The sequence below is a fragment of the Ixodes scapularis genome, unplaced genomic scaffold (assembly GCF_016920785.2).
Source record: "Ixodes scapularis isolate PalLabHiFi unplaced genomic scaffold, ASM1692078v2 ptg000247l_1___fragment_3__unscaffolded, whole genome shotgun sequence".
Classification (NCBI taxonomy): domain Eukaryota; kingdom Metazoa; phylum Arthropoda; class Arachnida; order Ixodida; family Ixodidae; genus Ixodes; species Ixodes scapularis.
In genome coordinates, this window is record NW_024609948.1 from 200,586 (window position 1) to 214,356 (window position 13,771).

General features: G+C 49.6%; 1 protein-coding gene across 1 annotated transcript; it reads left to right on the plus strand.

Moving 5' to 3' along the window:
- Positions 1-5,859: 5,859 nt before the first annotated feature.
- LOC121834021 (P2X purinoceptor 7-like) lies at positions 5,860-13,098 on the plus strand. The gene is made up of 3 exons (XM_042287750.1): positions 5,860-6,018; positions 6,081-6,296; positions 12,780-13,098. The coding sequence occupies exons 1-3, from the start codon at positions 5,882-5,884 to the stop codon at positions 12,931-12,933; spliced, it is 507 nt and encodes a 168-aa protein (XP_042143684.1). The 5' UTR covers positions 5,860-5,881; the 3' UTR covers positions 12,934-13,098.
- The last annotated feature ends 673 nt before the right edge of the window (positions 13,099-13,771 follow it).

The following is a 13,771-nucleotide window of genomic DNA, read 5'->3' on the forward strand; positions in this document are numbered from 1 at the left end:
GGGGCGGCGCGACATTGGCGCGAGTAGGAGGCGGTGGCCGTTGGGCCACTGCGGCGTAAGTTAGTGTGGGTTCTTCGGGGACTGCCACGCTGATGGGAACCTCTGGTTGGATTGCTCTCTGCACTTCTTCCCGTACGACCTCGGCGATGGAGATCGAGGCGGGGCGATCAGAGTCAGGTAGAATTTGCCGGAGCTCTTGCCGGACGATTTCCCGGACAATTTCACGAAGGTTGTCAGGGCGGATGTGGCCCTCGTCGATTCGGGAAGATGCCAGCGTCGATGCAACAGGCGTGTCGGCGATTCGGTTGTAGTGGCTGGCTCGGGCTTGCAGGGCACGCTCGATGTTTGTTGCCTCGGCGACAAAATCTTCGACAGTTGTCGGAGGGCTGCGGGCGAGGCCACCAAAGATGTTTTCTCTCACGCCCTGCATGAGGATTCATAGCTTTTTCTCTTCTGTAGCCCGAGGGTCGGCGCGGGCGCTCAGCCGCAGGACGTCCTCTACGAAGCCGGTGACACTCTCGTTGGGGCCCTGGGTTCTGGTTCGCAGTAGGTCCTCGGCTCTCTCTCGGCGGTGGTGGTTGATGAATGTAGCCTTGAGATCGGCCTTGAAAATGTCCCACGACGTCAGGGAGGACTCATGATTTTTGTACCAGTGCTTGGCGGTCCCCAGAAGCGAAAAATAGACATTGTGCAGGCGCTGCTCGTCGGTCCAGCAGTTGTGGCGTGCAACGCGTTCATAATCGTCAATCCAGTCTTCGACGTCTTCGTGCTGCTCGCCGTGGAATGGAGCAGCCGTCCGCGGTACGACGGGCAGGTGAACGACGGCAAGAGCGGCCGGGGTCTCCGACTGGTTGGCCATCGTCGTCCTTCTGGTTTGCTTGGTCTTGGTTGGCAGCAGTCCGTATTCCAGGTCTAGGAACTGGATGTGGCGACTTACTCAGGTCTCGGTGGTGTCTTCGTTGGGTACTCGGGAGCTTGGGTTCGGACTCGTACTGCGGGAACTCGGAGGGGTGCGCTGCACGAACATGCGGTACCCCAGACATCCACCAGAATGTCACGGGTGGTGACCAGAATAACAATAAATCAACAGGAAGAAATAAACGTTTAATGTGGCGAACTTGTGCCCAAAACAAAAAGGGAATAGAAAATAGTAATAAAGCGTCGCGTCGAAGTCGGCGAGACAGCAGAGTCGAGTGTTGGGGCGAAACTGACTCCGCTCGCCTTGCGGAATCCCTTATGTACCCTCGTGGGTTTCTGGATCGTTCGGCGAAGAAGGTTCGGCGCGTAGAACATTCTAACCTCGAATCAGCAAGACAGTTCTCGAATTCACCAGAACATCACATTACAGTGTCAACAAAAATGTGTAGCCGCGGCCAGGAATCCAACCCTGGCCTTCTGCGTGGAAGGCAAGCGCGATAACCGTTATGCCACGCGCACGCTGCCTACTTGGCCAGCTGCGCGCGCGGCAATATATAAAAATAACACCGTTATGCCACGCGCACGCTGCCTACTTGGCCAGCTGCGCGCGCGGCAATATATAAAAATAACACAATAACGGGAGGAACTGACCCAAAAAAAAGATTACGCTATGTACACAGCACTGTCGGCGTATGAAGGAACCGGGCGGCTTCAGAAGGCCGGGGCGAGGCTCCCGCCAAAGGTCTTGAGGAGGTTTTGGAGGAAAATCATGTCCTCCCTCCTCAGGGTCTGTCTCTTGGCGTGGAGGGAACACAGGTAACTCGCAGACAGGAAGTTAGTCACGAACTGCTCCGACGCGTCCTGGAAAAGAGGTGACGCCCGTCAAACGCCAACGAATCGAGGCGATGCGTTAGAACTGGGACAGGCCCACAATTTTAATGTCGAAAAATTTACGGCTCACATTTTTTATATCGTTTCTATTGGCAAAAGAGGAGAAAATGTGCCACCTTCGTTCAGAATGCTGCAAATTTGCTGCATACGGTAGAATCTCGATGATACGACGACGGTTCGTCCGAATTTCGGTAAGATACGATTTTTCGAAATTCCCGGCAGAAGTTCGTTAAGACTAATCTATTACGTTTCGGGATAGTCCGAATGCTTTCTCGGCCGCGGAGGATCATGTGAACGATCATCAACAACCTTTACACATCCTGCGGGACGGCATCACTTGACTCCTACGACTGTAGCACGCTTTTTGAGTCATTTCTCTCGCCGTTCTTTCTATGTACGCACCATGCAATCCCGATAACCGTAGGTGCGTTCCAAAATTCGAAAACACACCCACGTCCACCGCTGCTCTGTGTTGTCGCGTGATGAGAATTTGGCTCGCTGGAGTAACTCGCGTTTGCTCACTCAAGGGTTGCTGCTTTATATTTATTGTCACGCGATAAATGAGTTTCAGCAACTCTGACTGACTTGAGTAAACGTGAGAAATGACGTTTGGAATTGACGTTGATTGTGGAATCAACCCTTATGTAACGGCTTCCGCAAGTGTGAATTCACAAATCCTACAGTGGCTGCTCCTCCGGAACCAGACGAAAACTTGAGAATTGACGACCGAGACCTGCGCTTTATGCTGAGAAATCGGCCTTCGATTTCGTTACCGCAGATGACAGCCTCGCTACTTGCGGATTAAGGACTGCCGAGGCAATCGTTGAGGAAGTGACAGCATTGCAAGGACGGTGAAGTAGCGGAGATGATGACGGCGACGTAAACTAATGACAAGCAGCCACCGACGACTGCTGAAACACTGCATGCTCTCGATGTGCTGTGCCGCATAGTGAGCCCGAGATCAAGGTCAGCAATGACAGGTACGCTCGTTCTTCCGTGCTCCAAAAGTGCCTTTTGGGTGACATCGGAAAAAGAAGGCTCAGAAGAACATTATCGACTTCTTTCGATGGGAGTGTGACCAATGAATTGGAAGTAGCCCCCCCTTTGGTTTCACATAGTCATGTGACTTGATTTTTTGTTAGTATGAATTATGGACGATACAAATATCTCCTGCGATCCCTCGAGATTCATATCATCGATCTTCTACTGCAATTGCAAAAAACAAAACCATATTTTTTTTTTTTTTAATTTGCAGTCTTGTGTGGTTGTCATCGGAACTATGGCGTGACCTTTTTCGCGGCGCCATCTATCCATCTATCGGAAATAAAGGAAACCGTTTCCTCTCCTTCGCTACCTTCAACGTCTTCCCCCGCGGCAAGCCGTCCCACCTCGATACCTCGACGATGGCAAGTGTGGCCTTGAAAAGTCGACCAACGGGCAGGGAAGGCTGCTGGTCCCAAAGACGACACCGAAACTCACTCGAAACACTTCTACTTGTTCAATCTCTTTGTAGATTAAAAACTAGCGCACACAAGAAAGAAAGAGTTCCCGCTCCTCATATTATGGTTGGTCTCGACTAATTCCCACAATTAATTGGCCAAAGTTAGAAAATCGTTGCACCGCCTCTTGAAAGGGGAGACGCTGCTCTTTCACGTAATGGAGGACTGGCGGTCGGGTCTGTTAGTGCACGGTGGCTCGGAGAGCGTAGAGCACAAGCTCGCACAGCAAGACCCAAGGTTCCTGGGTCTTGTGATCCTCCCCTCTCCTGCCCGTTTCGATCTGGACGAGCATCCTACCGGCGTGCGGTCGTGTTTCGCCAAGCGAAGTATGCCGAAGACCCAAGGCTAGCAGTGGTATCGACTAAATAGGCCACGTAGGTTGATTCAGTCACAGGCCTACCTGGCCTACGACTGAATAGGCATGTATTGACGAAAAAAGGACTACCGTAAAATCCGAAGAGATGTCCCACCCGAGAAAGGTAACCCACCCCCATTTCTGGCTCGAGGTGCTATTTCATTTGAAACACCGAAAGATGGCCCCCTCCTAGTAATCGTAGTTTCGGATCAATGATGACCGTGGCGTAAATGCGTCTAGTTAGCTATGGCGAGACATAAGCCAACACTGCTGATTGGATTAGTCGTCTTTGCTTCATTGCCCCTTGCCGCGATAACAACTTTGACAGGGACACACAATCAAAAAATAGCATTTATTCAACTTGCCCCAACTGCACACCAAAAGCTAGCCCACCCCTCATTTCCACCCAATTTTCTAACTATTTTAGGTGGGCTATCTCTCAGGACTTTACGGCATGTGGGCCAACGTCGACGGGGCGCCACGACGGCGACCAAAAGACGAGGCAGGCTTACCTGTAGCACCGGCAAGGCGAGCCTCTGCATGTAGCGGTCGGAGCGACTGGGGGCCAAACCTTGCAGTATCTCCCTCACCACCCGCGCAAATGACAGCCGCGGAATGAGGGGCCGCGTGGTCCTCTAAATTTGCTTAGAAGACACTTAACGGTCGTCTCGGAAAGAAGCTATGCATTTATTAATTTTACCGCTAAACCTGGCGGGAAATGCACCGACGGGCAGATGGATGGGCGAAATCTTCCGACTGATGGAGCTCCGTTGAAAAGCATTCCGCACCTTCAAAAAAAGAACTCTAGCAATTTCTGCAGTTAGGCAAATCAATACCAAATAAACACACAAAACAAGCTCTTTTTGCATTGTTGTGCCAAAGGCAGACTTAACACAGAATGCATTGCATACTGCTTCACAATGAAACTGCCGGAAAGACTCTGCACGCATCTTGCGCCTCGACGGCACGAATGTTGTCGTGCGCTACGTCTCTGCAAGAGAGCCCCGCCAAAAGCGGAGTAAGCTACGCCCGCGCACCGAAAGTGGTCTTGAAGTGGCAATGAACACACCGCCGCTGGAACAGCGCCCTTCTGCGATGCCATCGGGCGGAAATCGAGGGACCATTTTTCTTTGGACGCGGTAAATGCGCCGATCGGGGAACCGTTTTGGACGCCCTGGTGGGAGTAAACTGCGAAGTTCGCGCACGCAATCGACAACTAAAACTTACCCGCCTGCTACAATCTCTTAAAATTATGCGATTTCTCGTTTGTTTGAGCAGTATTTTTGGTCCGCGGCGGGCCGTAGCTGAAAACAGTTCCGAGAGATTAAAATTAACTTCTTTGGGGAGAGGGGATTTTTAAAAACCCTTAGCTTTTTAGGGAACATCGAGACAATGTGTACAGGGTTTCCCAGATTACTTGCATCAAACTTTAAAACAAAGCAAACGGAGTCCTCCAGGGAAGTAAAACCAACTGCACGTCGTTAGCAAGCGTCTTAACATAGTTGCCGCATTTTTCTCGATCTGCCCAATTATTCGGTCGATTAAGACTAATTAGCAAACTTCAGTTTGTGAATTGGAAAGCGCCCCGTGTCTTTTAGATTTGGTACAAGTCATCCCAGACGCCTGAAATATATATCTTTTAACCTGTTTACAATCCACGCACTAAATACTCGCAAATGGCGTTCATTTACACCTACGCAACGACGCGTTTGATTGCACGGTGCCCCACACGCCGTACAAAAATCACAGGAAGTCGCTGTTGCCGGGTGCCATTAAAGGGGCCCTCCGGAGCGTTCTGCGATGGTCTATATATGGCGGTAACTCAATCTATGGGTCCTAAGGATCCTAAAAATCGTAAAATTACATTCATGCGCGGCGGATTTCCCTATTAAAATTGCTATCAAAGTCCCCGGCAGGCCCCCCTTTCTGAGATGACCCCGGAAAACGGGAGGGGCATCTCTTTACGCATCAGCCAATGGCAATCGAAGGATTCCAGTGTCACTACGCGTCACCGACCGCCGACCCGCGGAGGAATCTCTCCAACGCGCGGACCGTCGTCAAGGGGCCCGGACCAAAGTTGCCCGGACTTTGTGCTCAGCATTCGTCGTTCGTCGCATCCCACGGTCGCGCTATGGACCTTTCGGACCTAACGTCTCTAGAGCTCGAAATCCTGGAACGGAGAGCTGACATGGGTGCCATATCCTATGATTCGACCCCGATGCGCGACGTCGACGAACGCAGCGCCGCGGGCACCGACTGTGGCAACGACGAACGGCCGCGCCGCGGTGAAGCGAGTCCGCAAGAGCTGGAAGACGCACCCGATGATGGAATCGGGCGGCTTGGGAACACGGACTGGTACGTGGTGCGCTCCATTATACCCCGCTTTAATGGATAATTGATGCGTGTTTTCTGCGAAGGTGTCTATGTGGTTCCTGCGCGCCGATGGAGACCGTCGTCGAGTGCGTCTGCTGCCGCGAATACCCGGCCGTCGCACGGAAGCAGCAGGGCCGGCAGGGCTGCGTAACGGGCCACCCGGACTTCGAGGCCCTGTGCCTCAACCCTGAGGTGTTGAGGTTGGCCTACCTCAACATGCGGCACTACGGGCAGCAAGGGATGGGCGCAAGTGCCAGCGAGTGAGTACGATGTCATGCTTTGCGCGTGAGCAAACTCACCATGTCTCGGTGAGGACCGTGCCCTCGGCAACTACGTTCACTGTCCGATTCACAGCGTACATACGTACTTGTAATAACTTGTTGTTAGGCTAGATGAACGTTTAGCACCATCCTGGGAAGCGGTCGATGAATTGTTTGTGTTGCCGATAGTGAAATTAATTATAACCCCCACTGTCCAGGCGCAATATAGCGCTCCAGGGAGGCTTTCAAGAGACTAAATGAGAAGCAGCCTGCCTAGTTACCACCCAGTCATTTGTTCAATACAGACACACGGACACTTCCAACTGCTGTCCCACTATAAACTACACATATTCTTATATGTTCTAAACGAACTGTTCTGATGAGACTGCCCTTTTCGAGCGTTACACTTCTTCCCGTTAGGCCAGATCATGGAGAGCTATTTTTCCTTGCATTTGCGGTTATCAGTTTAGATATGTCATTTTCTTGCTCTGTTTAGATGCAATGTTATGCAACAATAGCACTATGAAATATATGACAGTCACATGGCCTCGTCTCTTGTCGAGACGGCCTCGCCTCGTCTAGAGCAATAGAAGGCGACACCTTGGATGTACATATGCTTTGGCGTTGTCCCCATGCCCAATGCTCCCTTACCTCCCTCTTTTTCACCCTTCTCGACCCTCTGACTAGGCAGGCAGGCTCACCCCCCCCCCCCCCCCCCCCAGCTTCAACTCGTTGATACACTACTGCTCCTACTGGTACAGCATGTCCATGCTGTACCGGGTGAGCACTGGTGGCCCCAATCAAGCACCGGACTATGGTGTAACTAATAAAGGTTCCCTCTCTCTCTCTTTCTCTGTCTCTCAAGAGAGCAGTGGATATCCCACACGTTTGGCTTTGGCGCAAACGACAAAGATAACGCAGTCCGTGTCAGAAACCCAAGTCTGGCTCGCAGCTTGCTCAAATGGTGTCTCTGAACAGAGCCGAATTAGCGCCTGAAGCCCCTCTACAAGCTCGCAGAGAGCAGGTGGCCGCAAAGGCTTGAAAGTCCTACTTTGTCAACGAGAGGCGAAGATTAACTCACTCCCGAGATTGCATTCGTCTCATGCAGTTTCCTTGCTTTTCTGTCTTAGCATAACTCAACAAAGGGTGAAAGCTACTGCCCTTGTGGGCCAGTCTGAGCGACGGAGCTAAGCACGTGCCAAAATTCCACAGGAGGAGTACACTAAGACATTACGTTGTCACATGCATTGTTCTTACACGCCCCGATTGGCTTGCTGATGCCGTAGCTTTTGCATTTTCCCAAGTTCAGAAAAACGAAGAATTACTGTTTCCAGATTCTTTCCTGCTAGCTTCATGGACTGGACCAGCACTATACTACAGAACAACACTTTTGAAGCAACAAATAAATAAGCACGAAATTATGATATTGACGCAGTAATTCGCAACCGTGTTGGGGAAGGATGCTCCAGTCACTTTGTTTCTCAGAGCTAAGAGTTCAGAAAACTGCATACACCTACTTTATCTTGCATGCATCAATGCCTTGTTGCTATCTTAAAAATGAGCTTAGCTATGCCAGCTAAGTTGATGCTGGGCAATCTTTTTGAGAAGAAACAAACACCAACTGCTTCAAGTGCACTGTCAACGTCGACAGTACAGTTGGCACCTTCAGCTCAGACATCCTCGTCCTTTTACCTGGTCTAGTCTCTGCGTGTGACCTTCAAGCCCATCAAAACAGGGGCCGATATCAAAATGACGAAAATCAAAATGTAAAGGCCAAACATTGAAACGTCGAAAAATAAAATGCCCAACAGCAAAACGCCGAAAGGTGAGAATGCGTACATATCTGATCGCCATATTTGGTACGGTACTGGCAGATGCTAGCTGCACCAGTGTGTTGGAATCATGGAAGTGTCTTCTGCAAAATTAGGAGCATGAAAAATGTGCAAGCTGCGCTCGAAGACGATATCGAGGCAGAAATCAGATTAGAACCTCGCCATCTACCACACAAGAAGCAAAGCATGCGAGAAGAGAGCCTGACAGCCGCTTTGGGCAACTGGGACAAGCTCAACATCCTTAGCTTTCTTTGGGAAATACACACAAACTATTAGATCATATTCAACAAATGTTTCTTCCACTTTCTCAATCTAGAACCCTGTAGGTTCGTGTTGAACATAATATTTTGGAATTGTTTGGTCTCTGGTACCGGGTGATTCGGCTAATAGAGATTTCGGCGGTTTGTTCTTTCAACATTTTTTTTATTTTTGGCATTTCGATAATGCATCCTTTCAATTTTTGGGTGTCCCAAGCGAGTGCAATGTTCTCTGGTCAAAACAATCAAAAACTTGAGAACGATGACATAGGCACAGATTGCTGTTGAGTCCATGGATGCCACTACGTCTTTCCTCTAGAAGGCAAGTGGAGACTTATATTCCAACCCTATCGGCAAAAGTCATATTCTTTACTCCAGTATCCAAATTGTCAGAAGGGGCTTTAGACGGTGTTTGCAAGCTTTTTGGTCAAGAAACTACACAAAAAGGCAGTCATTGAAGGCTCATTGCTCTGGTTCGTGCACCGTTTACAATGCAATGGCAATGCGAACTAGAAACCTTCCATTCGCCCAGCGATGCAAAGTATTCCCCCTCCCCCCCCCCCCCCCCACACACACACCAGCAATGTAAAACACCCCCCTGAAACAAATTTCTGGCTATGCCACTGCAGGCCATGCACTCAAAAAAATAAAAAATTTCCTCCTTCCCATATTATAATTGTCAAGGCAGTGCAGCCATATGGGGGGCGTACCATACTGATTTACGATTTATTTTTCCGCAGATATTGTCCACTTAGGGGTCGGTAGGTGTGTCGACCTCCTCAACGTAGTCCCCCTGGAGACGAACGCACTGGTTCTAGTAGTGTGGCAGCCTTTCCGTTCCGGGACCACTCTTTGGGAGTGCTTCGCACCCACGCCTGGACAGCCGCTTCGAGTTCACCAGTGTCCATGAAATAGGGTCCTCATAGGTGGTTTTTTCATGGTGCTGAATGGCTGATGGTCACTCCGGGCTAGGTTGAGGGAGTACGGTGAATGTAGGGATGGGCATTGTCATGCTGCAAGAGCGTACCTGCTGCCCCTTTCCCTGGCAGCTTCTCGTGAATTGCGCAATCACCTGAGGGTAGCCACATACGGGGCGATGTTGATGGTGGTGGCCGGTTACATGCAGTCAATGAGCATAATGCCCTCCGTATTCAGAAAGCCACGCGAGGATGTCTTTGCGGACATTGATGACTCGGAGGCATCTGTCCAGGCGTGGCTGAGACACACTTATAAACAGTGCAGGGATGTGATTGCTGCGCCAATTGCGCCAAACTGCACCAAGGGGCTAACTTTGCTACATCCTGCTACATTTCACCGAAATATGGCTAATCCGTGCCAAGCCTGCGCCAAAGAAGCAATTTTGGTCGCCTTTCATAAACGAAACGAAACTGAGAACCGTAATTGAGCATGCGTAAGCTAGGTCGCACAAGACGCCACCCGACACAAAGTACCCTGTATTAATCGTCTATTTGGTCTTGCATGATTTTTCCCGACGTCTCGCGTTTCGTGCACTCGTCGTCTCAGGAATCTCGTCTCGCGTCTTTTTTTTTTTTTTAGCGGTAGACACGGGCGTGTGCGGACTCTCAGACGTTAGTGTATCGGGTGCCAAACATGCCGTCATGCTGTGAGACAAAACCACGTTTTTGCGCGGCGGGAGTTACTTTTTGAGCTGAAGCGCTCGCGCGACGTCGTGTGTTGCCGTCCCCACGTCGCTGCAGATATGGCGCTTACTAAACTGAAACGCATCGACATTCCTGCTCTTGTTTAAATCATACGCTGCTATAAAAATCCCTCTCTAACTCAATGACTGCTTGGCGAAGTTTTGATTACTTAGGTTTTTCCTGGTGGGCTTTCTTTCGAGAGGGACCCCGGTACGTGAAAAATCTGCCGCAAAAGAAAGTTGGTGAAGAGAAGTGAGCTAAAGCAAAGAAGGCAATGTCTGCACGCTGAACCCGCACAGCGCGCTTGTTTGTCTCGAGTTCAGTCGTTGCACGAAGCGCTCCAAGAACTTTTTTGACCTTGATTCGCAGTGTCTTGCATCAATACGCTCAGGTTCTTTTTTTCTGTGCGCTTAGCCTGTACCTCGCCTGCCGGCCTGGCAAGCACAAGTCGCTGGACTGTTTATTGTCGTATGCTGAACAGTTACATTTTGCATACTATTTTGGGAACCATGCAGTTGGCGACGGAGCGCGGAGTGGCATGGTTTCGGTTTCGGTCAAACAGCCGTTGTCTCCGCCCGCGCGACGAAGCACGTGTAACTGCAAGCCTGCCGAAGTTGCCCTTACGTGCATGTGAACATCATTGCAACAAAGGCACCAGCCGGGACGCTTGCAATGCGTTGTTTTACGTTTGCTTACTTTTTTTATAAAAATCTGCCACGTCAAGAATTTTGGCGGTGCCAGAAGAGTCCATGTGCGTATGGCAGCTGCCTAATTTGCTGTGCCAAGAGCTGCACAATAGTTTGTGCTCACTTGATTGTCACAAGGGGGGACGCCACGACAACAGCCACACTTGCATCTGCTCGTTTTCTCTGTCGTAACTTTGCCGGCATCTGACAGCATGACACTTTGGCTCCCGTAACATATTTTGTTGCCACTTTGGACGGCTTTTGGTCCATGGGAGGTATATAGGGCAGTAAACACCCCAGTCAGAGACATGTCAAGGCGTCCTGCCCTCCAATCCTTCCTAGCTTCGATCCCTTAATCCCCTGATCTAGTTGAAAAGCCAAAATCTCAAGGTGGGGTGATAATTATTGGGTGTCTGGGTCTTGATTTACACTATTTTTGGATGCAGATGCCAGACACCCTGAAGCCGGTGGATGATCATCTCGACATGTTCCTTGTGGTGCCAGCAACACTTGCACCGCTGGTGTGGCATTCTTTGCACGCTATGCTGGGATAGTTTTTTAGGAGTGCCATATCTGGACAGCTTATTCAGAAGCAGGCTGTCGTCGTCGAGATCCATGCTTTTTTTTTAACAGATGATGTTGCAGTGCCCACATGGGTGAGTATGACAGAAAGGATTCGAGATTGGAATAGGTCACCAAACAGTATCGCATCATTTTTCGTTAAAATATTTTTCTAACAACACTATTCATTGAAATAAACACTGAAATTCAAAGTTTCTCGTGCAAGAATGGGGAGGCCTGGGGGTGCTCATATGTATCCCCACTACTCTGATGATAGTAGTGTCACCTCTAAATCAACACAGCATAATGGAAGACATATCGCAGTCTAAAACGGGAAAAAATGTTGATATATGTGTCTTGCAGATGCGTATATGACCAAATAGCAAATGATTGCGGTGCCCTGAGCCCTAAGGTATTCAGGACCAATAAACACATGGGGGTGGTAGCAGCTGTCATGGCAAATGGAAGCTGTCAGAATGACATGTTCGGATATTGACACGGATTGTGTCGGAGAGACATGAAATCACAACTGCTGGGGCCACTCCAGTATTGCATGAGCACTTCAGCTCGTATGTTTACACCAAAACTGTTCTGTGCGAGCTTCATAGAACACTCATGGCCAGGCTGCTATTCTCAAATCCCTAATCACCAGTACCAATGCCAAGCTTCGGCAGTGCCAGCAGCACTTTAGACAATGTTAAATTGGGACGTTCTCTGATGAGTTCACATTCCCTGGCACTTGTGTGCAGGAAACCTTTGCAGTAGGTGTGTGCGAATATTGGTTCAAATTGAATAGTATGTTTGCCATAACCTTCGCGCTGCAAAGGGAAGCCGATGCAACCGGCTCTTTTTGCGCTGTTGATGCTAGAAACGACAGTGCACTATTTAATTCGAACCAATATTTGCACACCACTACTTCACAGGCTTACGAACTGCACTGTTTTGTCCCAAATTAAACAACATCATATGGGGAGCTTTCCACTGTTCTGGATGAATGGCTCCCATTCCCTCTGGCCAGTGCACATAATTTTCATGTGTCCTTCCCAAAACACAGCGACGCAATATTCGTCACCAACACCAATGACAGATATTATCTACAATTATGAACTGGGACCCTGTGAACTTATTTTATGTATCATGACCACGCAACAGATATTCCTTCCTTGTTAATTCCGTTGTATAACTGGTTGTTGTGTCGATTGGAGTTGGAGGTGCGTTAGGAGAACCAAGGCCTGTAGTTTTTTTGTTTTTTTTTAAACTCTGGAGCATTTAGAATGAATCTACAGCAGTTCACTTCAATTTGGCTTCCATGTCTAGCCCATCCGACATGGACTGCCAAATAGGGATTCTGCTATGTGATAGCTGGAGTAGACGTAACAGAAAAGCAGAGTATGATTACATGCCTAGAGAAATGAAAACAAGTGTAGAATTTGCCAACAGAGTGATAGGCTTTGCTTCTTACATCCAATCTCTGTCATTGTTCCAGGCACTACAGATTTGCAGCCTACAGGCAGTGTGCCCTGTGGCTGTGGAGCCGCTTGGGAAAGAAGAATAGGCGGCCCCTGCCATCCTGTCTGGTCAAGACAATTAGGGGCAGGTATCCTGCTGACGTGTATGCGGGCTACAGGGATGCAGAATAAATTGCGTTGACCTAGAGACCACGCAACCCCCTTCCCTTGTCTCTTCACCCTCCCTGCATGTGTGTGAAGTCGCTCGTAGCCATGAACGGAATCCTCTAAATCACGTGACCTATTATCTACGATATCACGTGACCATAACTATGATCACATGATCGTAGTCAAACCAAAGCCAGTGCACCTACGTCACATTCAGTCACACGACGAAGCCGCCTCGGTGGCTCCGAGGCGAGAGTGCCGGCCTACGGATCCCCATGTGGCGGGTTCGAATCCCGGCCGAGGTGCCTGCAATCTGATGGAGGTATATTGCGGAGAAGGCAGCTTGGTAATCGAGCTTTCGATTGCACGTCAAAAGATCCCCAGGTGGTCGAAATTAATCCTCGGTCCTCCGCTGGGGCGTGCCAGATGCCCGTCGTTGGTTTGGCACGTAAAACCCCCAAATTTGATTTGAGTCGCACGACCGGATTGCTTCATTTTCCTCCTAGAATCCAAAGGCTGTCATCAAAACTACTAGGGCGTGAGAAGTGCTCATTTGGAACACTAACCTAAGCAGTAAAATTTGGCACCCACTAATACCATTTTAAAGTAAAGATTGTGCTTTTCATCTCGTCTTGGTGAATCGGGTTTTCGGACTATGCTGGTTCGGTCGTGGCCCTGTCTGTTCTTCCGCAGTTGCGAACGGCCGCTAAGAAGTGCGAAAAGTACTCAACTGCAACGCTATAAAAGAAGGTGGCGATTCTCAAGCTAACAGAAAGTGACCGAACGCAAGCGGAGTCGTAACCTAAAGCGAGCCATTATTGACGGCTCTTTTAAAGCATGCTTAGGTGCACCATATAATTGC

Excerpts from the sequence above, each read along its gene's own strand:
- LOC121834021 (XM_042287750.1), top strand. The coding sequence starts at position 5,882 with ATGCGCGACGTCGACGAACGCAGCGCCGCGGGCACCGACTGTGGCAAC. Across the intron at positions 6,019-6,080 it reads CGGCTTGGGAACACGGACTG|GTGTCTATGTGGTTCCTGCG; the intron begins GTACGTGGTGCG and ends TTTTCTGCGAAG. Across the intron at positions 6,297-12,779 it reads ATGGGCGCAAGTGCCAGCGA|GCACTACAGATTTGCAGCCT; the intron begins GTGAGTACGATG and ends TCATTGTTCCAG.